The 26,203-nt window shown below is 41.2% G+C and overlaps 1 protein-coding gene across 1 annotated transcript in view; it reads left to right on the forward strand.

The window, feature by feature from the left end:
- The window catches only part of KIAA0319 (KIAA0319 ortholog), a 79,681-nt gene that overhangs the window by 29,636 nt on the left and 23,842 nt on the right, over nt 1–26,203 (forward strand). Inside the window, exons 4-11 of the mRNA XM_024121990.3 lie at nt 2,707–3,455; nt 6,374–6,569; nt 9,193–9,291; nt 10,467–10,564; nt 11,449–11,536; nt 12,510–12,602; nt 13,925–14,057; nt 21,928–22,156. Of these exons, the coding sequence (XP_023977758.1) occupies nt 2,707–3,455; nt 6,374–6,569; nt 9,193–9,291; nt 10,467–10,564; nt 11,449–11,536; nt 12,510–12,602; nt 13,925–14,057; nt 21,928–22,156 (1,685 nt within the window). The remainder of the gene's footprint in view (nt 1–2,706; nt 3,456–6,373; nt 6,570–9,192; nt 9,292–10,466; nt 10,565–11,448; nt 11,537–12,509; nt 12,603–13,924; nt 14,058–21,927; nt 22,157–26,203) is intronic.

Here is a 26,203-nt window from a genome sequence, read left to right on the forward strand (position 1 = left end):
GAAATACGGTCAAGAAGGTTTTTTTCACTTAACTTCTGTGGAACCCAAACATCAAAGCAATGAACATAACCACGCTGGTACAAATGATTTTCAACGCTTGATTTGGATATTTTGAGTATGTCAGCTATGTCCCGCGAGGTATAACATTGATTGTTCTCAGTTAATGTCTTAATTTGATTGCTATCAACTTCAGCTGGTCTACTGGACCATTGTCCAGTGAGAAATCTCCAGCACAAAACTTAGCAAACCACTTTTGACATGCTCGATCAGTCACAGCACCTTCTCCATACACTGCACAAATCTTTTTTTGTGTTTCAGTTGCATTTTTACCTTTCTTGAAATAATAAAGCATAATATGCCGAAAATGTTGCTTTTTTCTTCCATCTTCAATATTAAAATGGCTACACAAAAATTCACCAATTTTGATAAGATTTTTAAAAATGCACGCTGATATGACAGCTGTCACAACTGAATCTAACAAAATTGTTTCCAATGAAGTTAAAGACAACTAAGTGCTACTACAGCCATCTTATGGAAAAAAACCAAACGAACTTTTTGGCCAACCCAATAAATGGCGATCTCCACCTTCAACCTGATGGAAAACTGCTTTAAGCTTTGTGTTGAAGGTTCCTGCCATGCTTCTCACCCACGTGTAACAATTTGCTTATTCCAGGATCACAGCCTTTTCCCTGTATAATGGTTTCTGTGACACAGTTTTATAAGTTGGCTTTTAAGCTTCTGGTGGCCAGAGCCAGAGATGAAACATGATAGTTCTTATGAATCATATCGCCCAAAAGGAGAGGACCCAACAGTTGTTCAAGGGAAATAAAATACATCCTGCCATTTGTGTTTGAAAGAAATTTCTAGTTTGAGTCTTCATTTAAAGGCCCCTTCATTTAAAGGAATGTAGTGATATCTTTACAACTAAGGACACTATTTTTGAAAGTAGAGCTGGGAGTTGGAGATTACCTGCCTATTTTCATCGTCTCTTGACCTTAATTAGAAATGCTATTTTGTTACGTTCAGCAGAATTATTTTTTTTCCCCCTCTCCGTATCTGAGACTAAGCTTTTCTTTAGAAAATAAAAGGCTAAAACTATTGAGGTGATTTTTTTTTTAAAGTAGATTTGGTTTGAGAAAATGTCATGTCAATTGAATTAAAGTGGTTTGTTGCTAGCTTATTCATTGGGAAAGACGTATATTTATTATATCTAATTCTTACTGAATTGGACCAATTAGACTTTCCTGTAGAGTCAGTGTTAGTCACTGAATGATTCTCAAAAATGTATAACAACAATGATATGTATACAGGTAAAAAAAAATTAAGATGATTCTTATACCGTATTTAACCATTTCTCTTGCCTCCAGTTAGAAGTAATCTCTGACTGTCATTATGAAAAATGTAACAGTTATTAAGAGAATGATCAGTGATGAGCCCTCACTAGAAAAGAGAGCCTTTGCTGTTCTGAGTTCTGCAGCAGAACAGTGCTCATCAAACTGTATGTGGTGGGGGACCAATTTGTTTTTATTTCCAATCTACCACCGACAGATTCTTTGGTAAAAAAAAATCAACAAACAATTTCTACTGAAAGAAAAATGCACAGTGTAAAAGTTGTGGGTTTCAGTTTTATTCAGGGACTTCCTGAAGACTATAGCCCAGGAAAGTCTCTCAGTAGCTCTAAGGGAACTGTTCTGAAGAGATAGGAGGAGAAGCCCATATATATATGATTTGGGGCTAGAGAATGCGTGCAGTCAAGCACACATTTTAGTAAACGATTACTGCTAGTCACAAGGAGCAGGTATCTCAGCTGATGATTTTAGTGCTTTTCTATGTATGGGAAGATGCAAGAATCTGGGCTCATTAAAATTCTTCCTAAGATATGCATCTAAGTATCTATGGGGCCTGTTTGTCCCAAGCACAGAGCGCCTTATCCTGTTTCTCATCCTGAATTCATTTCTGGGTGCACTGTCAGTGACTGCAGTGGGTAATGACTTTATCCTTGTAGAACTAGACTGTGGGCAGCATACTTTGTTTTACAAAAATAAACAAAAAGCAGAAAAGTGATTTTTGTCCTTGGATGTCAGGGAATGACAAATTGCTACAGAGGTTTCTAAAAGCCCCAGTTGCCCTTATTCTTTATGGACTGGTCACAGTTTGTGGCCTGCTCCACTGTGTCTGCAGATCACACTTAGGTAGCACTACTCTCCTGCCTGCTGTATTTGCCAACTGGCAACATTTGTAGTTCATGGTTTAGAATGTGCTTAAAGCTAGTTGTTATAGACCTATATTTAGGACAAGTTTTTCTCTCCTTTGATATGTCGTCAGAATTGATCTATCATCAGAATAACCTGAGATGTTTAAAAATTCAATTAACAACATGACATTGTTCCTAAAGTAAACCTTTATAGCTGGTTTTTGGGTGAGGAGCAAAATATAGTGTAAAAGCAATACACACGTAGAAAAGAATGCCTCTCTTCGCTAAGTGGAGTAACATCATATAAAGAGAGAGGATGGACGGTTAGATGGACAGGTGGAAGAATCTATGGATGGATGGGTGGGGGTGAAAGGATGGGAGGACAGACGTATGGATGGGGCTGTTGATGGATGGGCTCTAAAGCAGTGGACTTTCTATAGGAGATGCTGGTGGTTTATTTGCTTGCCAGAGTGATATGCCTCGCTTCCTTATCGGAGACTGCGTGTTTGTAGGTTGCGCCTGTACGCAGTGCAGTGAGGGGAGGACGTATTCCAATGCCATCATTTCTCCTAACTTGGAAACTAGCAAAATCATGCCAGTGCCTCAAACCACCCCCGTGGTAGACTGCACATCTGCCTGCTGTGACCTGTACAGCTGTGACCTGGCCTGGTGGTTTGAGGGCCGCTGCTACCTGGTGAGCTGCCCTCACAAAGAGAACTGCGAACCCAGAAAGATGGGCTCCATCAGGTCTTACCTGACCTTTGTGCTCAGGCCTGCCCAGAGGCCCGCACAGCTGCTGGACCACGGGGAGGTGATGCTGAACAGGGGTTCCCCGTCAGGAATCTGGGGGGACTCACCTGAGGATATCAGAAAGGACTTGGCCTTCCTGGGCAAAGGTCGGGGCCTGGAGGAGATGTCTGAGTACTCAGACGGCTACCGGGAGCTGGAGCAGAGCCTCTTCCAGCCCATCAGCGAGCAGGAGCCCCGAGGGAGCGCCGAGTACACGGATTGGGGCTTGCCGGCCGGTGGCAAGGGAGGTTTCAACTCCTCTGCTGGAGACAGCCCAGCAACCTCAGCGGCGAAGCAGCAGGAGGACCCAAAGCACCCTAAGCTGAATGAGTCGGCATGGACCCCGGCCCCGACACCCTCCCCCGGGGGGAGCTTTTCGCTTCCCTTGGTTACTACTCCACCTTCCGGAAAGGAACTGGAGGGAGAGACTTTTCAGCTCCAGGAGCAATCCAGCAACAGCTCTGGAAAAGAGGTGGGTGTGGCTGGTGTGTGTAGGAGAGGGTGGGAGGGGCTGAGTTCACTTTCAGAGCCCGGCCCTCATTAGGACACACATCACGCGAAGCTTCCTTTTGGGGGCACCTAGTAAGGTATCGTCTAAAAAGACGACTCTCAGAACCTTCCAGACAAAACATCCTCTTCCTCTGTTGTGCATTCATGACCAGACTGTTTAAAAGAGCAAATATTTCTTCTGCCTTCACAAGTCAGCCACCTAATGATGATTTAGTGCTTCTCCTTAGAGATGCCTCTACCGGTATCTCAGATGAATGAGGTTTTATAGGAGTTTCTGGAGCCAGCCCATATACACAGCGCGTGTAGCCAGAGGCTTTGCAAATCTCTCGTGGTAGGTTTTGTAGGAGCAGAAAAAAATTTTTCTCCTTTCCTTCTAAGTTTTATGGTTGGGGTCATAATTAAATTGACGTAAGATAGATTAACAGGAGAAAAACAAATTGACTGTTGTATGTATTGGAGACCCCATAAAAATATGAGAGGTGACCAAAGCAGGAAGGCTTTGTATCTTTTAAACAAAGGAACAATCAGTCTGTGAAGAATTGACAAGCCAAAGAGGATTAGGCTTGGGGTAATAAATTGGTGACAAAGTATCTGTTAAAGATAAGTATCTGTTAAAGATAAGTATCTGAAGCATATTAACATTTTTAAGAGTTTGAGCAAAAATGCATTCAAATCAGGCAGCATCCGGTATAGCAGATATAAAAGAACTCTGAGGAGCTGTACAAAAGGAAAAACTTTTTTAGGCAGGAGTTGAAACAAGGAATATAAGGCAAAAAAGTGGGTTAGTTATTACAAGGTTACTTTCCTTTAAGGGGTAGTAGGGGTTTATCAAGCAGATTACCTCAAAATTATTCCTGATTGACTGCTTTAAGATTCCATTTCTGGGAGAGCTGGAACTGTAATTAAGTCTTGGTTTGGGGGCTTAACATAAACGACTCTATTTGGGGCCTGTTGCTTTAACACGAGGTTTGTTTCTACAGCTTTCTCAGCCCTAAATTTCCTCTCTATGGTGATAAGGATACCTTCTATTCCTCCTGGTACAGTGTTTTATTTCCCACGAAAGTACATATTTTCCCCTATAGTCACAATTAAATTTCTTTGAGCTGCATTAAGTTGTAGATAATCCTTGAAAGGAAGGGTACCCTTTGCATGGGAGATTTGTCTCCTGCTTTCAGGGGGGACAAAGGAGGGTCAGAGTATCCTTCTTGCACTGACTGTTGCTCAAGTACCTTTCATTCAGAATAATCAGCATGCCAAAGTGCTATATTTTAGAGTGGCATTCTGACCCCCTACAGTTCTTCAAGACCCAACAGGTTCTGAGGCTGCTTGAAACTCACCAGTGATAAGAATCAGTTGGATAGGAGGAGCAAGATACTAAGGAGAGAACATAAGCTGTACAGAACGTTCCATGAAAAACACAGGTGAAAAGAATGGGAACCTTTGGGAGAGCAGACATACCCAAAACAGAGGGAAGTTTCAAGTGCTAACAGCAGAAGGTCAGGGAGATAGAGAAGGAGGCTGCACTGCGGGGAAAGTAGCTGGGAGCTCAGAGACTGCTCATTTGGGAAATACCAGGACAAGGTGAGGATGTAGTGTGTGGATCAGGAGAAGCCGAATGCAGTGGCAGTAAAGTGACCAAAGGACAGGTCATGGGAGAATTTAATGTATTTCAAGAGACAAGAGAGCAAATCAGAATGTAAAGGGACATAAACCAATTAAGATTTTTTTTTTAAAGGAAAATATTATTTAAGATATCAGTGCTTAGGTTAGAATAAGTGAAGAAAGCTGGATTGAATTGACTAGACATTATAATCTCAACCATTAACACTTGCTAAACATTCTTTTAAGCAGTGAGATTATCAGCTTTTTTCCTGCTTTGATGTATTTTTTGTTTCAAAGTTTTCATATTTTTCTGTCCTTGTACTTGTCTTAAACATTCTTAAGACTTTCAATTAAAAAATAAAGTATCAGGGCTTCCCTGGTGGCGCAGTGGTTGAGAGTCTGCCTGCCGATGTAGGGGACGCGGGTTCGTGCCCCGGTCCACATGCCGCGGAGCGGCTGGGCCCGTGAGCCATGGCCGCTGAGCCTGCGCGTCCGGAGCCTGTGCACCGCAACGGGAGAGGCCACGACAGTGAGAGGCCCGCGTACCGCAAAAAAAAAAAAAGTATCAAAGATTCACGGTGTTCTTTTCCCCCATCCCTGAGTATTAACACATTTTATCTTCTTTTATGTGGCTAAGTGAACTGCAGAAAAGAGTAGCTGTGTTTTCAGTAAATACCAGCGCCCCCCTCTCCAGTTAACATTTGAGTTACAGCTTTTCTTTCCGTGGATCTTACACTTCAGCTGCCCCTTTGGGTCTCCTATCTTCTTACTTACCTGGCTCCATACAGCCACTGGCAGTTGAAGCTCAGAAGAGCATTTTATTATCATGTTGTGAGATTTTCCCCCGGCACATAATATTTAATTTAAAACTTTAAGTTGGATAACCCTACAACCATAATCTTAAATTATAAATTATATACAATGGATGATATGAATAGAGATCATTTACTGTAGAAACCTGTTCATTGTTGAATTATCTGATTGTCTTCAATTATTGCTACTTCTAAGTATTTTCTCTCTTTTTATCTTGAATGTTTTCTGTATGTGTATGTTTGCCTATAATAATTCTCCAACCCAGAGTTGCCTTACAGTTTTAGCAGGTAGCAGAGAATATTTAAAAGAGATGGTCTAGAGCTCCAGTGGTTTGCAATGTTAGACGTGGTATTTCAAATGTTACTGATTCTAATTTTTGAAAAAGTCAATGACATGGTGTGGTCTTGAAGAGTGCAACCTTTGTTTTTCCCCCATAACAACTTATCCTTGTAATCGATCTCCTAGGTCCTAATGCCTTCCCATAACCCTTCTCCAACCAGCCTGGAGTCCAGCCCGGCCGCCATGGAGAAAAGCCCAGTTCTCACGGTCACCCCGTGGAGCACAGAGCATGGCATTTCACCCCTCCGCACTAGCACCCTCCCCACTGAGTCCACCCCATCTCAGCAACCTGTATCTGCTCCTCCTCCTGCCCCCAGGACAGGTAATTTAAAACATAGAACTGGAAGAAATGTACTGAAGACACGCGGTAGAATGTAGTAGTGACAACTTGGAAAGTTTCCTCATTCCCTCCGGGCACGTTTTTGAGCATCTGTCTTGCGCCAGAAATGATGCTAGGCGCTGGGAATAAAAAGATGAATAGATATTGTCTTTTCCCTCCTGGACTCTATAGTCTAGAGGATGAGGCTGACAGACAAATAGATGCTTTGATACAGTACCGTAAGTGATTTGAGAGGCTGCTATGGGAGCAGAAAAGGAGCAGCCCGGCTGACCGGCTCAGAGGGGCCACAGAAGCCTTTCCAGAGGTGGTAATGCTAGCATAGATGAGCCAGCAAAAATGGAGTCAGCATGCTGTTCAGGTCGAGGGAGCGACATGTGTAATAACAAGAATGATAATGACATTTACTGAGCACTTACCCAGGGCCAGGCACCACGCTGAGCATTTCCCGCCCATCCTCTCATTCACTGCCTGTGCCAGGGACCAGAGGGACAAGAGCTCAAGTGGCATTTTGGGAAGAACTGTAAGGGGTTCAGTACGGCTGACACTGATCATGTAAATGGAGTGGAAATGGCAAGGTCTGAGTCTAGAGTGGTGAGCAGGGCAGTATTTTGAAGGATCCTGTGTTCTGTGCTAAGTAAGGAATTTGTGCTTTATTGGATGAGTAGAGAGAATCCCTGAACGATTTGAAGCAGGGAAGTGAAATGATCAGACTGTTATCAAGAAAATAGTATGGGTTTGACCTGAGGCAAGAGGATCCATTAAAAAAACTGTAGTGAGTGGTTGCAGGGATGGAGGGAAGGAACCAGATTCAAGCGATATTAGAAGGGCAGAATCATTAGAATTTGGTCAGTGGTTGAAGGTCACGATGAAGGTAAAAGTACTCTAAGATCTATGGACACATGGAACTGAAAATTAGATGAGTGGTTGCGCTGAAGATAGAGGACTAGGTGGCCTCGGTGTAGAGGTGATAGTTGAAGACCCTCCAGGGAGAGCCTCGGGCTGGGTTGGGGAGAGGCCTGAGGGGTGGAACTTTGGAGCTGTCATTGTATTAGGAGCCGGGAGAGCAGGAGGAACCTATAGAGCTGACTGAGTGGCCGTGACAGAGAGGTCGAGAAAGAGGAGAGCGTGGACTGAGAGAAGGAGAGAGGAGAGGGTTCCACGCTGGAGGAAGTGATGAAGGGGCCGTGTGTTACAGGAGGATTGAAAAGCTCCCGTTAGATTTAATACTAAAGAAGTTCCTAGAGACTTTTGTCATGTTTCCTGAGCCTTTCTGTGGGTAATGTACTTTGAGGATTACCCTCTCTTCTTGGGTTACTTCCTTTGATCCTGAGCTTCAGTAGAGAGAAGGATAATGGTGGAGGAGCTGTACAGTATATGGAAAAGGAAGCTGGCCTGGGAATTAGCATCCTTGAGTTCTAGTAGCACCTATTGCATAGAGTAGTCAGAGGATGAAATGAATTGATAATCTTCAAGTCCTTGGAACAGAGCCTATCAGAGTTTAATCTTGTAGATAAGTGGCTGTTGAAATAAATACAGTTTAACTTAGTTAGATATTGGTGGATCTATTGCTAATGATCCACATAGCCTCACGCAACTTATATTGCCCCTCCGGGGCTCAGTTTCTTTATCTGTAAAATGATGGGTTTGGACCAATATCCCTTTTAGGTCCACAATTGCTGATTTTTCTTGAAAAGAGTCGGTAAAGTGACAGAGAAGAAGAGCCGGAGAGGGCAGCGAAGCCTCTGCAGCTGGTCTAGGAAGGCACTCGAGGGACTGAGCACAGACTGAGAGATGTAGATATAAATGAGCCACATCTCCATCTAACATCTCCAGGCAGCTAGCACCTCTAGAGAGCACTCAGGTTTTTAAAAAAATCTTTGCTTTTCTCTATGTGATATCTTGACGTATCTCAATTGTATTTTACAAGGGAGACTAATGTCCAGTTGAGTCAAGCCAATTGAACCTATCAACATAATCCTGGTTATAGAGCAAGGAAACAAGCATTGTTCTGAATGCTGATTTAGTGACTAAGTGCTTCTGATGAGAGTGGATGTGCCTGCTGCTTGATTTAAAATAGCCTTTTTATATTGAGGTTGACTGGCTTTTCTCTTGGAAAGGTTCCAAGAGCAAGACCATTGCAGTAGTTCATGGGGTTACCATCAGAACTGAGTGGCGTGTGATTAATGATACAGAAACACTTATGATTACACTCCATCTTTTTAAGACTAAAAATAGCACATACCAGGGGGTCAGGCAAAGCTGGAAGCAAGAGAGAAAATAGACCCAATCCGCAGTACACTACCTGTTTTCATGCAACTCTTGTCACCGACACCTTGCTCAGTCGATCTGAAGCATTATTTTCTCCACAGTGCCTACTCACGTTGACATTTTTAAATTTATGAAATCTACCCTGCAACATAATATAGGGCACAGTTCAGTTACTAGCCAGAGGGAAAAAAGTATCTTAGATAAAATCACATGAAGAACTATTACAAAAATATGTGTTATTTTATTTTGCGGATACTGAAAACAAATCTATCATAGGGCAGTAATTTAACATCATTGAAGTATATGATGAAATGTACTGTTTCTAATTAACTTTTAGTGAAAGAACTCATGGTGTCTGCTGGTGATAACCTAATAATAACTTTGCCGGAAAATGAAGTTGAACTGAAGGCGTCTGTTGTGCCAGCGCCACCTGCAGGTAAGAGTTTGACTTTCCTCTGGGACCAGTAGGGGCCCATTAGGTGTGTCCTTAAGGTGTCTTTACTGGTTATTTACAACTTTGATTCATTTTCACAACATAGTGAATGTCACTGTCGAGTGGATGACAAGGCTTTGATGATCATAAGCTTTAAAGTTTATTGAAATAGTTTAAAATGGAGTGAGAGGATAGGGATTAAATACAGCACATTTCCTTTAATTGGTCAGGATGAAAAGTCATACATTTCTGATGATGCAAACAGAGTGATATCTTAGAACAGGAGAGGTTTCCATATACCAGCTTTTGACTTGTAATAACCCACAGAGCCTGGGAAAATTCCACTGTCAGGTGAGGGAGGTAGCACGTGCACAAAGGTGGTTTGCAGATATTGTAGTGGCGGCACGTCTCTCAGGTTCTCAGGATCCTCACACCAGTTGTTCAAAAAATGTTTAAAATACTCTTTCTTCTGCTGACCCAGCACTCTGCTCTTCAGCAAACATTTGACCTATTCCTGTGACCTGTCAAATGCATTCTTTCTTAAAGTATATTCATTTTTAAGGTGTTTGAATATTTCGCATTCAGGTTAGTTCCTTTATTCATTTTTCCCTATCACACATGGATGAAAATTTAAGCATAGATGTTAATATTTGGCATCTGTCATTTACTCCTTTCAGCTGAGGTAACTCGTGCTTTAACTATTACTAGACTCACAAGGTGGAAGACAGCTTCATCCTAATGTAAAGAGATTTAATCTGTTCTTATGGCCTGATATAAACCCCTACGACAGATGGAATGAATTTAAATCTCCTTGCCTTTTATTAAAAGGAGAAAAGTACAGTGGATTATACTATGTTAAAATTTATATGTATAGCCAGGTGTAGCAGTCTGGAAGGAAAGTCATCAAATGCTAACAATGAAATTAGGGCAATTTTTTAAAAACTTTCTATATTTTCTAAATTTTTATAAGTTGTATGTTCTTATAATAACAAAGAAATTTTACATTAAAAAGATGTAGATACCTTACTGTTCCTTACTTGGATGATAGTTGAAAGTTGAGTGCCGTATATCTAAATTAATTTCTGCTAGTAGATTGAAGACTGTCATTTTCCTCCCTCTACCCGGATTGTAGTGACTTCTAAGAGTTTATAACTACTCATATTTTTCTTTGTTCTCAGAAACAACCTACAATTATGAATGGAGTTTAATAAGCCACCCTGAATACTACCAAGGTGAAATAAAACAAAGACACACGCAAACTCTTAATGTCTCTCAGGTAAGTAACTGGTAACCGGTAGTAACGGACAGCGTACCTTAGAATTCAGGTAACACCTTCTTAGATGTTGAACCTAGAAGTCTCTCTTACGATTAAGATTAAAAGAAGAGTATAAATGAATCAAGTTTCAAGCATGTAGGTAGACAGGTAGATTTAAATAAAGGGGCTTTCGGAATCTTTTCTTTATTTGACTTACTTGGCATATCAGCCCAGGGAAGAGAGGCTGGCCCAGGCTGGTATGGGTCTCTGTAGTGAGGTTAAAGCCTGTGTTCCAACTCTTGCTCCCTTTGCAGTGTTAGAGACATTCTGGTCATCTCTGATTCTTAGTCAGGCACGTTTCTAGGATTGCCAAAAATTCCATTCCAGTTCACATATGGTTTGACTACCAAATATTGCTCCAAGATATAAGCCCTCACAAGAAGAAATGTTCCCTCTTCTTGGCCCATAGATGTTGATGTTCTCTTCATTTCTGCTACTGCACAGCTACTGGTGCAACATGAATTAGCATCACCCCCATGCCACTGAGCGCTGTTTCTCGAAGTCTGGTACCCAGACCATTGACAGCTGACCCACCAGAGCTACTTGGTAAAAATGCAAGATTGCCATACGCTCAAGTTTGAGAACTGCTGCCCTCGGTTGGTCCATGTCACATATGCCTCTATAAGCCCCGTGAACATCTGTAACTAAGCTGAAGGCCTTCCTGGGTGACCTTCAGTGTTCCAGAGTATAGGCTGCAGACATGTGGCAGTGTGTCCACAGGTCCTGAGCCCCTTCTCTATGCTGATTCCAGGAGAACGGCTTCTGGAATATTTAAGGATTTTCTAGGCAGTGGACCTATCCTGTTGTTTACATGTTTATCAGTATAACTTTTCTTTATCTTGCAGTTGTCAGTAGGACTTTATGCCTTCAAAGTAGCAGTTTCTAGTGAAAATGCCTTTGGAGAGGGATTTGTAAATGTCACCGTTAAGCCAGGTAAGCCTGTGTAAGAGGACAGCCTCCTGTTGTACAGGTTTATCTCAATTTTTGGTGCCTGAATAACATGGTAATATATTTTTTTAGTTTTACATTAGGCTCCATTGTAGAGAAAACGTGCAAAGATTATGTGGTGTTTTTCTTTCTTCTTTCTGTATAATTCTTAGTACTTGCTTGACACTGCTGCGTAAGGTTGCAAGGTTATTGCTTGCTGTTCTTGGGTGTGGCAATAGCCTCCTCCGTCTGACATTTGCTGTGTTCAGCCTTCTACCTCCATTCCCCGTGACTCAGCTTGTCCTTAGGTGAAGGGAGCAACTCAGGGGTCAAGGGAAACGTATGCCATGGGCTTTCAAGCCCACTGGTCCTTTCACGCCACCACTAGTCCATAGGTCAGTGCACTGGTGTGAATTAGAAATAGTGGCCCTTTGTCTGGGTGGGCACAGCCCTGGCCCAGTGCATGGAGCATGGGCCTTGAGCCTCTGCCACCCCCTCCTCTGGACACAAGGGATGTGGGCCAGCTCAGTGCCAACCTCACCTCCAGCCTCCTCCCCAGGGGCTGACAGCTCCCCATTTTGCACTTTCTGCCTGGTTATTCTTAGAGCTAAACGTGGTTGGCGGGGGTGCGGCCGGGGGGCGGGGCTTCAAAGAGTCAAGAGCCAGCTAATCGTAGGAGCTGGAACCATACTCCGTTGCTCCTCTTTTGCAGTTGCTGCTCAGGTTCTGTGACCAACCCCTTGCTTGTTATTACATGTGTTCATTGAGCCTGGGCTTTCATACAAAAATCTAAACCTGCAGACATGCTCCTAACATGTATAGGGAGGTTCCAAAACATTAAAAGTACTTTCCATAGGTGAGGCCTGCAGGATAAACACCTTCCGGACAGGATATTTATAACCAATTTTTGAAAATCAGATGGTTTATTTGGGTGGTGACAACTTGGGCTCAGCCCGTGTCCTTTTTTTCTGTCACACAGCCGGAAGAGTCAACCTGCCTCCCGTGGCAGTTGTTTCTCCCGAGAGACAGGAGCTCACTCTGCCTCTGACGTCGGCCCTCATCGATGGCAGCCGTGGGTATCCTGCCATACTTCAGGGGGCTTTGCCCTCTGCACTATGAGACGTAATGGGAGGTCTCTATTGAGGCTGTGAGGACTTATGGGCTAACTCACCAATAGATGAGCATCTATCTGTATCTTCAAGTCCTTCAGCTCCTTTAGCACAACTTCTCTGTCTTAGGCTGAATTTCCCTTCAGTTATGTCTCATTTGTCTATGAAAAAATTCTTTAGGGTCTGGCTATTTGATCGGAATTAAAGCAATTATTAAAGAATCTCCTTTCGAGGCAGTATATGTGATGAGCAGTTGGAAATCACTTTTTTAAAAAAATTATTATTTATTTTATCTATTTATCTTTTTTGGCTGCGTTGGGTCTTTGTTGCTGCGCATGGGCTTTCTCTAGTTGTGGCGAGCGGGGGCTGCTCTTCGTTGCGGTGCGCGGGCTTCTCATTTCGGTGGATTCTCGGGCTCCAGGTGCGCAGCCTTCCGTAGCTGTGGCACGAGGGCTCAGTAGTTAGTTGTGGCTCATGGGCTCTAGAGCACAGGCTCAGTAGTTGTGGCTCACGGGCTTAGTTGCTCTGCGGCATGTGGGCTCTTCCTGGACCATGTCCCCTGCACTGGCAGGTGGATTCTTAACCACTGCACCACCAGGAAAGTCCCTAGAGCCCGTTTTCAATGAAAATATTTACATGAGAAAATGCATTACATTTTGAGTCCTCTAATTCAGTGCAATTGAGTTACAGGAAACTGTTCAGGATTATTAATCTGTTGCATGAACTTTTCTTTCCTTAAATGAATTAGATGAAACTGGCTCCCTTCCAGGTCTAAACTTCTGTGATTCTACTTAGTACATTTTGTTTGCTGTCTTTTAAAGTAGACATAGGAGGTTTTCATGTAGGGTACTACCTTTATCTGGATTTACACTTAATGATTAGGGTAGTAAAAGGTGTTTTGTAATTATACAGAAGCATCTCAATTCTTTATGAATCTGTCAGTTCAGATACCTATTTGAATTATCAGTAAGATATCGTGTGCTGTAGTTGAAGTGAGTTAAAAAAAAAAAAGCAGTAGTGTCTGTCACTTTGCTTTTTAAATTCACAACTGAGTCGAAACACCCTCACTCAAATCTGGTGGAAATCCAGGAGAAAAATCATAATGATAATTTAGAGAGAAGAAGTAATCCTCCTTCTAACACATAATATATGGCCATTGAAATCTGTGCAATTATATAATTTCATATAAAATCAAATGTAAATCCCAATAATGTAAATTACAAAATTTATGTTTTAATATTCTTGTATTTAATTCTAGTTTTCATTTATTTGTCAAACTTTCTAGACAGTACAGATGATACTAAAATAGTGAGTTATCACTGGGAAGAAGTTAATGGGCCCTTCCAAGAGGAGAAGACCTCAGCTGATACCCCCGTCTTACATCTGTCTAACCTTGTTCCTGGAAACTATACTTTCAGGCAAGTGGGTTCGCTTTCCAGCACTGATAATTTGACTATTTCCGATAGATGCCGATAGAACATTGTGCTTCTTTTCATTATGATCAGGAGGCAGGGCAGATTTGGTTTCCTCTGGGGTTTTGGTTGTCAGCCACTTGATACTCTGATACCATCACCAATAATATAAATTACAAGTGTGTATTTATTGGAAACCTTTGGATTTGGTTGTCAGGAATAGTATGGGATGGCATCTATTTTGCTGTGTTGAGATATGTGACAGAAAGTTTCTATCTTCAGAGTGAAAGTGAGGCAGATTTATATGATTTACCTGTTTCTTTATCTTTTTACAACTTTTAAAGATATAACTGAAATGTAATAAACTGAACATATTTAAGGTATAAAATTTGATGAGTTTTGACATTTGCATACACCTGTCAGACCATTGTCACAATCAAGATAATAAACATTTCCATCATCCCCAAAAGTTTTCTCATGCCCCTTTGCAATCCAAACCTCTCTCTATTCCTGTCCTTGGGCAACCACTGACCTGCTTTCCCCCACTTTAAATTATCTTGCACTTTCTAGAATTTCACATAAATGGAATTGTACAGTATGTGCTCCTTTTTGCCTGGCTTCTTTCACTCCGCAAATGATTTTTGAGATTCATTCATGGTGTTGTCTCTATTGATAGTATGTTCCTTTTTGTTGCTGAGTGCTATTCCAGTGTATGGATATACCACAATTTATCCTTTCATCTAGTATGGACATTGGGTTGTTTACAACTTTGAACTATTACAAATAAAGCTGCCATGAACATTTGTGTACAAGTCTGTGTGGACATGTATTTTCATTTTTGTGGAGTAAATACCCAAGAGTGGAAAGGCTAGGTTCTACGGTGAGCTTATGTTTAACATTTTAAGAAATTGCCAAACTCTTTTCCAAAGTGGGTGTATTATTTTATATTCCCACCTGTAGTGGATGAGAGTTCCAGAATCCACACCCTCACCAACACTCGGTGTAATCAGTCTTTTTAATTGTATCTAATTTGATGGGTGGTTTTATCTCATTACGGTTTTAACTTGCATTTTCCTGTTGACTAATGATATTGAGCATATTTTAGGTGTTTACTGGCCATTCATATAACTTCTTTTGTGAAGTCTCCATTCAGATCTTTTTCCTGTTTTAAAAATTACATCTTACTTAATTGTAAGGTTTTTATACATTCGGAAACAAGTTCTTTATTTTATATATGTGTTGTGGATATTTCCCAGTATATGACGTTTTGTTCTCTTAATGGTATCTTTTAAAGAGCAAAAGTTTTAAATTTTGATGGTCTAATTTATCAATTGTTTCTTTTATGTTTCATGCTTTTTGTGTTCTATCTAAGTAACCTTTGTTTAATCCCAAGAATGCAAAGATCCTGGTTTTTTTTCTAAGTTTTATAGGTCTAGGTTTTATTTTTAGATCTGTGATCTATTTTGAGTTATTTTTATGTATTGTGTGAGTTTTTTTTTTTTTTTTTTTTGCGGTACGCGGGCCTCTCACTGTTGTGGCCTCTCCCGTTGCGGAGCACAGGCTCCGGACGCGCAGGCTCAGCGGCCATGGCTCACGGGCCTAGCCGCTCTGCGGCATGTGGGATCTTCCCGGACCGGGGCACGAACCCGTGTCCCCTGCATCGGCAGGCGGACTCTCAACCACTACGCCACCAGGGAAGCCCTTGTGTGAGATTTTTGAATGTTAAATCAACCTTGCATTCATGGGATAAACCCTATTTGATCATGATATTCTTTTTATGTAGCATGGGATTCAACTTGATAATATTTTTGTCAGGATTTTTATGTCTGTCTTCATGAAAGATTTGGTCTATGCCTTCTCTCTTTCTCTCTCTCTGCATTGTCACAAGGTTTTGATATGAGGATTATACTGGCCTAATAAAACAAGTTGACTAGTGATCCATCCTCCCTTATTTTCTGAAATACTTAGGAACAAGTGGTGGTATTTCTTCCTTGAAAGTTTTATAGAATCACCAGTAAAATCATCTGGGCCTGGAATTTTCTTTGGGGGAAAGTTTTGATAACAAATTCAATTTCTTTAATAGATGTAAGCCTATTTAGATTTTCTGTTATTTTTTTTTAATTTTTTCTTTTTTATTTTATTTTATTTTATTTTATTTTTATTTTATATTGGAGTATAGTTATTAACGATGATGTGTTATCTGTTTTCTTCTTGTGTCAGTTTGTAATAAGTTGTATTTTTCAAGAAATTCATCCATTCCTTCTAAATCATCAAATTTTTTGGCGTAAAGTTGTTCATAGTATTTTCATATTATCCTTTCATGTCTGTAGGAGCTGTACTGATAACCTCTTTTTCATTTCCAATATTGGTGATTTGTGTTCTTTTTCTCTTGATAAGTCTAATTAAGGGGGTTGTTAATTTTGTTTATCTTCTCAAGGAACCCTAACTAGAACTGTTTTAATTATATTTGCCTGTTTTCTAATTTGTTCTTTTCTGCTCTTTACTATTTCCTTACTTCTGTTTGCTTTTGATTTACTTTGTTCTTTTTCTTCTAACTTCTTAGAGTAGAATCTTGGTTCATTCATATTGGAGCTTCCCTAAAAGCTTATAAATCTTTCACAGGTATAATTTTCTTCTAACTGCTGCTTAGCTGTACCCCACACATTTTAGCGTATTATATTTTTAAGACCTCATATACTGCTTTAAGAATCTGATGATTTCAGAGAAGGAGGCCATACATATGTATTTATGAATCCTCAGAAGTCTAGCCAGGTTAAGAAACTCTCAAGCATCTGACTGGATTCATCTTTGACCAAAAAGTCCACAGAGGTGCTCTAAAGTGCTTTAGATTTTGCACATGTTGTAAAAACTTCTGTTTGGGTTTATTGGACATCTCAGCTTAAGAAGCAGTTTACTCCATTAGGATAGCTATTATTTAAAAAATGGAAAGTAACAAGTGTTGGTGAGGCTGTTGAGAAATGGGAATCCTTGTGCATTGCTGGTAGGGATGGAAAATGGTAGAGCTTCTGTGGGAAACAGTTCGGCAATTCCTCAAAAAGTTAAACATAGAATTGCCATATCTGCAATCTCACTTTAGATATATACCTCATAGAACTGAGAGCAGAGACTCAAATAGATGCTTATACGCTATCTTCGTCCATTCAGGCTACTGTAACAAAAATAACCATAGACTGGGTGGCTTTTAAATTATTATGACAGAAATTTATTTCTCATACCTCTGGATGCTGGGAAGTCCAAGATCAAGGTGCTGGTAGATTTGGTGTGTGGTGAGGGCCCTCTTCACATGGTTTATAGACAGCCATCTTTTCAGTGTCCTCACATGGCAGAAGGGGTAAGGGAGCTCTCTGAGGTCTCTTTTGTAAGAGTACTAATCCCATTCGGGAGGCCTCTGCCCTCCTGACCTAATCACCGGCGGAAGGCCCCACCTCCAAATACCAGTCGCATTAGAGATTAGGTTTCAACATATGAGTTTTGGGGGAACAGAAAACATTCAGTCTGTAGCATACTCCAGTGTTAACAGAACAACACAAATGTCCATCAACCGATGAATGAGTAAACAAAATGAGGTATGTACATACAAAGGAATATTATTCAGCCTTAAAAAATGAACTTCTGAGGCACGCTACAGCATGGGTGAACTTTGAAGACATTTGGTTAACTGAGTGAAGCCCCTCACAAAAGGTCAAATGTTGTATGATTCCACTTAGTTAAGGTGCCTAGAGTGGTCAAATTCATAGAGATAGAAAGCAGAAGAGTGATTGCCATGGGGTGGTGGTAGGGCAGAAATATGGGGAGTTAGTGTTTAATGGGTACAAAGTTTCCATTTGGGATGATGAAGAAGTTCTGGAGATGGATAGTGGTAATGGTTATACAATAATGTGAATGTACTTAATGCCACTGAATTGTGCACTTAAAAATGGTTAAAATGGGGCTTCCCTGGTGGCGCAGTGGTTGAGAGTCCGCCTGCCGATTCAGGGCACACGGGTTCGTGCCCCGGTCCGGGAGGATCCCGCTTGCCGCGGAGCGGCTGGGCCCGTGAGCCATGGCCGCTGGGCCTGCGCGTCCGGAGCCTGTGCTCCGCGGCAGGAGAGGCCACAACGGTGAGAGGCCCGCGTACTGCAAAAAAAGAAAAAAAAATGGTTAAAAGGGTAAGTTATATATACTTTACCCCAATTAAAAAAAAAAAAGAAATTTACCTAGCTCTGAAAGCTTATTTTATTATTATTTTTTTTTTATTTTTATTTTTTTGTGGTATGCGGGCCTCTCACCGCTGTGGCCTCTCCCGCCGCGGAGCACAGGCTCCGGACGCGCAGGCCCAGCGGCCATGGCTCACGGGCCCAGCCGCTCCGCGGCATGTGGGATCTTCCCGGACCGGGGCACGACCCCGTGTGCCCTGCATCGGCAGGCGGACTCTCAACCACTGCGCCACCAGGGAAGCCCTTATTTTATTATTGAGTGGATTTCTGGGAATCTATAGGCCTTGTAGGGGTAGAGTGAGTAGCCACATGAGGCATCCAGTGCTCATGTGTGGGGTTTTTTTTTTAAACTTTATTTTTTTAAGAGCAGTTTTAGGTTTACAATAAAATTGAAAGATACAGAAATTCCCCATATGTCCCCTGCTCCCCACATACTCAGTCTCCCTGTTATCAACATCACTCACCAGAATGGTTCATTTTTTACCAAGGATTAACCTACATTGACACATAACCACCAAAAGTCTATAGTTTACCTTAGGGTTCATTCTTGGTGTACATTCTATATGTTTGGGCAAATGTATCATGACAGATATCTATCATTATAGTATCATACAGAGAGTATTTCCAGTGCCCTAAAAGTCCTCTGTGCTCTGCCTATTCATACCTCTCCTTTTCTCCCTCCTCTGGTAACAACTGACCTTTTTACTGTCTTCATAGTTTGGCCTCTTTCAGAGTATCATACAGTTGGAAGTATATAGTAAGTGGCCTTCTCAGATTGGCTTCTTTCATGTAGTAATAGGCATTTAAGATTTTTCCGTGTCTTTTTATGGCTCGATAGCTCATTTCTTTATAGTGGTGAGTAATATTTCATGGTCTGGATGCACCACAGTTTATTTATTCATTCACCTGCTGAGGGACATCTTGCTTGCTTCCGAGTTTTGGCAATTGTCAGTAAAGCTGCCGTAGACATTCATGTGCAGACTTTTGTGTGGACAGAAGTTTTCAGCCCCTTTGGGTGAATACCAAGAAGCATGATTGTATGGTAAGAGTATGCTTGGGTTTTTTTTGTTTTGTTTTGCTTTTGGTGGCCTGTTTTGTGGCTTATTAAACATACATTGTACATTTGGTTTGGCCATGGAGGAGGAGAATGCATTTAAAAGTCAAAATAAAGTAGCTTTTGTTTGTTTATCCAAGGTAAAACTAGGTGGCCATTGTGGACGTGATTTCAGACACGTTTGTGTATTGCTGAGAACTTGAATTTTCTGAACTTTATGGGATCTAAGGACACCGCCAGTCATTCTCAAAGCAATATCTGCTAGTAGCTTCCAGCTGCAACCTTATTGTCTGAAAGTCATCACCTCTTATAGAGTATGTTTAGTTTTGTAAGAAATTGCCAAACTGTCTTCCAAAGTGGCTGCACCATTTTGCATTCCCACCAGCAATGAATGAGAGTTCCTGTTGCTCCACATCCTCACCAGCATTTGGTGTTGCCAGAGTTTCAGATTTTGGCCATAGTATAGGTGTGTAGTGGCATCTCACTGTTGTTTTAATTTGCATTTCCCTGATACTGTATGATATGGAGCATCTTTTCATATGCTTATCTGCCATATTCTTTGCTGAGTATGTATTTATACTAGTTTGATCCCTGGTTGGGGAACTAAAAAAAACATGTCATGTATTTATTTTTAGTTTACCACCCTGGCCTCCATAGCTTGATCCAGAAGAAATATAGGTTTCAAGAGACAAGTAACAATGCAGCTGTTTAAAAAAATGATATTTTCTTCTTATAATAAGAATAATGCATGTTTGCTATAAAAATAGAAAACAGAATGGATCTAGAAGCAGAAAGAAGGAAATTAAATACCTCCCATAATTCCACTACCTAGGAATAAACATCCTTAAGAGTATAGTACTTATATTTATGGTCCTTTTTCTATACACATAAACTTAAAACTTTTTTCTGACTGGGATCAAAATGTATAAGATGTTTTACAAGCTACCTTCTATATTTTCTTCTAAAATTTAAAAATTTTGTCTTTCATGTTTAAATTTTATCCATCTAGAATTGATTGCATGTTTACCGTGGTTAGATCCAATTTTATTTGTTCCCACATGGATAATCAGCCTGTTGTCCCATTACTGTTTATTGTCTAGTCTGTCCTTTCCCAATCTGCAAGACCACATCTCTTCTCTATCAAATTGTCATGTACGAGTGGATCTGATTTTGGATTCCCATTAATTATGGATATCTGTGTCATTAAATATTCTGCAACATCATGTTTGATGCTGATACATTTTAGAAAATTAATTTAGCCCCATTATTCAATGTTTGAGAGAACATTCTTATAGTTAAATTTTGGAGTGCAAGTAAAATTTTGGGGTCAGAGGCCTGTATGTTTTTAAGGAGTTTGATATATGTTGCCAAATTATTGTCGACTTCTTATCTGAGGGTTTTGCTAAGGTAAACTTGTGGAAACTTTATGACATAAAAGTCTAAGGGGACTTCAAAAGTTATTTTTAAAAGTCTTTCTGTAACACTTTACTTATTTATTGGGGTAAAATTTATATACAGTGAAATGCCACTTTCTGAGGTTCTTTTGATTACTTTTAATTTAATGACTCTTTTCCCGGCTCAGAGACACAGGCCTACTTTGGGTTTTTTTTGTTGTTTGTTTTTTTTAGTTCCCCAACAAGGGATCAGACCTGTGCCCTCTGCATTGGGAGCACGGAGTCTTAACCACTGGACCGCCAGGGAAGTCCCAAGGCAGGCCTACTGCTAACCCCATTTTACTAGGAAGAAATTCCCTTAGGGGCCCAGAATGTGTCCTGACTCAGCCTGGTTGAGGAGGAAGGCCCTTAGGTGTTTGGTTTGCTGTCAGAGCGAGAACTGGAGTTTGGACCTTGGTTGTATGGAGTATGTGGGATAGAGGCCCAGAATATGGGGGCCCCCTGTACAGGTACCTTACCTACAGATAAGGCCTGTGTTCTTTCCAGAGCTTCATTCTCATATTCCTATTTACACCTGTTACACATGCATTGCTGCTCCAAACTAAATCTTGGCCCCAGAAGAATGAAGTGACCTTATTTCACTGATCCAGTTGCCACGTCACCAATGAGTTTACTACAGGAGGGTCAGTGCAGCTCTCTGTGTTGTTTGTGTAGGCAGAGTATCATTTGTATTTCAAAGTGCTTTGCAAGGAGTGTCCTCAAAACACTTACTATTAAGTCCTCTGTAAAAGAATGAGAAAATTAAAACGCTTTGTAGCTGCAAATTCAGGAGTGATTTGCTGTCTCTACATGCTCAGGCCTGAAGGCAGGACCTAAAGCTGATACATTTTGAGTCACAGGTGGTAGAGAGAGGCTTCTGTGTTGGCTGAGGATGGTTTCTTCATCCAGCATCTCAAAGAATAATGAGAAACCCATACAGAATAAAACTCTATCATGTGAATATATTACTAGCTAAAAATAAAGTAAATCAACAGCAACAAAGAAAAAATATAGCCTCAGGTCTCTGTTCTTTCCTCAGCTTCATCCTCAAATTTCTATTTATACCTGCTCTCAGTTGTTCTGAGAAATGCACCATAGGCAGACTAAATTGACCACTTGCCTTGAGATTTGGCATATTCATGCAGTGTAATAGCTTCCTCTCCTTTTCATAGATTGACTGTTACAGACTCAGATGGAGCCATTAGCTCCACAACAGCAGCCCTAATAGTCAACAGTGCTGTGGACCATCCACCAGTTGCCAATGCGGGACCAAATCAGACCATAACTTTGCCCCAAAACTCCATCACTTTGAATGGAAACCAGAGCAGTGATGATCACCAGATTGTCCTCTATGAGTGGTCCCTGGGGCCCGGGAGTGAGAGCAAAGAGGTGGCCATGCAGGTGAGTTCTCCATCCTGCCTTCAGACTTTTGTCTATCTGTGTGTTCATCTGTCCATCCATCCATCCATCCATCCATCTCTCTATCTATCTATCTAAAATATTGGTACAACGGCTCAGCTAAATTCAGAAAATACGTTTTATAAAGTCTGATATATTACAACTATTAGAAGAACAGCTAAACTCACAAATCTTGCAAATTTATGTCACTTTCCTTCACCCACTCTATATAAGCCCAGGATAGCAACTAAGCAGCTCCTATACAGACAACTTGACCTTGAGGTTAGTTTGGGAAAAGTCTGACCCAACATTTGCTACAGAAATATTATTTTAGTATTAGGATAAACCTTAGGAATGATCTAATCTAAACCTTATTATCAGAAAATTCCTTTTTATTTTGTTTCTCCTATTTTTAGAAACTGCATGTTACCTTTTCTGGATCCAGTGGTCTCTTGTTAAGATCTTTTTGTATTTACCTTTTGATTTGTTCAGATTGCGAATATATCTGTCTAAAGTCATAATAACCTGGAAACATTGCTGTATTTGTATGCGTGAGTATGTGTGAGCTGTTTGCTTATTCTACTTCTGGTGATGGCCAGAACTAGCCAGCTTGGTATTTTTGAAGTTATATTATTATTTAAGAGTTTAATGGAAGAAAGATAGTACCTTACATTACCACCTTCCTCTTCTCCTTCAAACTCCATCTCACCAGTCCAAGACAAATTTCTCATTAGTGTTTATGGTGAAGTCAGACATTCCATGAAAACTGACCTACTTTACTTTTTGATATTTCTGGAAAGTGCTTTGTGATTATAATGAATTAAAAATGACTGGTTGGATGCATGGGTCTTGAAAGAGCCTTGAGTCCTCTAGATACCCTTGGAGAGCACTTGGTACAGAGTTCATCTCTACCTAAGAGTTGTGGCAAATGCTATGTTTGCTTCTGTTGGGTTAAGAATTCGCATTTGGTGGGGTTTGGATACAAACAGGAAGATGGGTATTTTGTATTTTCTCAGTTAAAAAATATTCCAAATTTTCTTTCCCTAATTACTGGGAAGTATGTGCCCAGAGCAAATGCCCCAGTACATCCAAGTCTAATGAACATGCATCCAAAGGAAGTCACTAGTGCTGGGCTGCAGACCTAGCCTCGCTACTCTGAACATCTGCCCATCTGCTGCAGACACTCTCAGATTATCCACAGTAACAATGTCACTGCCTTGTGATTGATTGATAAGATGTCAAAAGAGGTGATGCTTTTTATGAATTGGGGCAATCGCAAAGATCAGCTCTTAAACCAGCCTCTCTTACACTAGTCTGAAAATCGCCAAGGCAAGCTGCAGAGGCTATGCTTTGTGCTGGGGAGGTCACAGAAGGTCACTGAAGCCTGTGCAGCTACCTGAATCCTATGACTGCTTTGAGGGCTCTCAGTGAATTAGTCTGCTCAGTTCGCATTTGCCACAAGATTCCTTTTTATTGTGTGCATAAACATTCATGTAACCATATTAATTTTGAGGCACATATTATTAGGAAATTATACTTTATAGAGCTCTTCAGAAAAAAAGTACTTTGCTCTATTGAGTCATAGTAGGGAAAAGCCCTTTTTTTAAGTTCTTAAAAGAATGCATTTCAAATTTCAGAAGTTCCCCTTGTGATAACACACTTGATTTTCTATCCATTTTTTTTCCATTTTTCCACTAAAACTCTAAAACACACACACACAGGGACTTCCCAGGTGACACAGTGGTTAAAAATCCTCCTGCCAATGCAGGGGACACGGGTTCAAGCCCTGGTCCGGGAAGATCCCCACATGCCACGGAGCAACTAAGCCCGTGAGCCACAACTACTGAGCCTGTGCTCTGGAGCCCACGTGCCACAACTACTGAGCCTGCATGCCACAACTACTGAAGCCTGCGCACCTAGAGCCCCTGCTCCGCAACAAGAGAAACCACCGCAATGAGAAGCCCGCGCACGGCAACGAAGAGTAGCCCCAACTCACCACAACTAGAGAAAGCCTGCGCGCAGCAACGAAGACCCAATGCAGCCAAAAATAAATAAATAAAACAGATACATTTATCTTTAGACAATCTTGGGATCTGTGAAAATAAATAAATTATAATAGGACTTAAAGTTAAAAATCCTTTTCAGGATGCCACGAACTTCAAACATAGGCAATAACTGGAAATATTACCAACAACACAGCAGCAACAAAATGAAAGGGTGTTAACCTGTAGGCAATAAGTAGCTAGCTAATATATATTCAATTGAAAAAATGCCTTATTGAAAATTTATGTTGTCCTAGCATTTAAAAAATTTATTTTTACAGCAAGGACTTACTGTATAGCACAGGGAACTATATTCAATATCTTGTAATAACCTATAATGGAAAAGAATCTGAAAAAGAATATATATATATATATATATATACACATATATATATAACTTAATCACTTTGCTATACACCTGAAACATTTTAAATCAACTATACTTCAGTAAAAATTTTTAAAAAAGAAATACATGCAAAAAATTCAGTTCAAAAGATGACAATAGGGACTTCCCTGATGGCACAGTGGTTGCGAGTCCGCCTGCCGATGCAGGGGACACGGGTTCGTGCCCCGGTCCGGGAAGATCCCACATGCCGCGGAGCGGCTAGGCCCGTGAGCCATGGCCGCTGGACCTGCGCGTCCGGAGCCTGTGCTCCGCAACGGGAGAGGCCGCAGCAGTGAAAGGCCCGCGTACCACAAAAAAAAAAAAAAAAAGATGACAATAAATGGAGAAAAATAACAAAATTTGTTAATTTATTAAATTTATTTATTTTTGGCTTCAGTGGGTCTTTGTTGATGCACGTGGGCTTTCTCTAGTTGTGGTAAGTGGGGACTACTCTTCGTTGCGGTGCACGGGCTTCTCATTGCGGTGGCTTCTCTTGTTGCAGAGCACCGGCTCTAGTCACGTGGGCTTCAGTAGTTGTGGCACGTGGGCTCAGTAGTTGTGGCTCGCAGGCTCTAGAGCGCAGGCTCAGTAGTTGTGGCTCACGGGATTAGTTGCTCTGCGGCATGTGGGATCTTCCTGGACCAGGGCTCGAACCCGTGTCCCCTGCATTGGCAGGTGGATTCTTAACCACTGCGCCACCAAGGAAGCCCACAAAATTTATTTTTGATTATAAAAGTAATACATTAATTACTTCCTGTGGTTAAAAACAAACAAACTCCAATTCTGATAAAGTGAAAATACACCTTGACCTCATCCAAGTCCCTTTACTCAAGATAATTACTTTTATGAGTTTAATGTGTGTGCATACAGAATCTCCTCTATGTGTTTGCATACGTGTATATGTGCATGTAGCAAATATCCATCATGCTGTATCCATTGTTTCACAGCTTTCTTTTTTTGCTTCATAATATGTCTTTGACATCTTTCCACTTTATTCTTTATAAATCTACTTTTTTCTTTTAAACTTCTTTTTTTTCAACTATCATCCCACAGTGTATTGTGGTGGGTTTGGCCATTCCCTTGTTGGTGATTGTTTAGAATGTTTCCGTTTTTTTTTGGTGTCATAGGCAATGCCTCAGTCAGCACCTATGGGCGAGTCTCCATAATTACACATGTGGGCATTTCTCTAGTGTAGATACTCAATAGAATTGCTGGGTTGAAGAGCATGTTCTTTTAACATTTGAATGGATGCTGCCAGATTGTCTTCCAAAAAGGCCATGTTGGGCTTCCCTGGTGGTGCAGTGGTTGAGAGTTGGGCATTTCTCTAGTGTAGATACTCAATAGAATTGCTGGGTTGAAGAGCATGTTCTTTTAACATTTGAATGGATGCTGCCAGATTGTCTTCCAAAAAGGCCATGTTGGGCTTCCCTGGTGGTGCAGTGGTTGAGAGTCTGCCTGCCAATGCAGGGGACGCGGGTTCGTGCCCCGGTCCGGGAGGATCCCACATGCTGCGGAGCGGCTGGGCCCGTGAGCCATGGCCGCCGAGCCTGCGCGTCTGGAGCCTGTGCTCCGCAGCAGGAGAGGCCGCAGCAGTGAGAGGCCCGCGAACCGCAAAAAAAAACC

The sequence above is a fragment of the Physeter macrocephalus genome, chromosome 18 (genome assembly GCF_002837175.3).
Source record: "Physeter macrocephalus isolate SW-GA chromosome 18, ASM283717v5, whole genome shotgun sequence".
NCBI classification, from domain to species: domain Eukaryota; kingdom Metazoa; phylum Chordata; class Mammalia; order Artiodactyla; family Physeteridae; genus Physeter; species Physeter macrocephalus.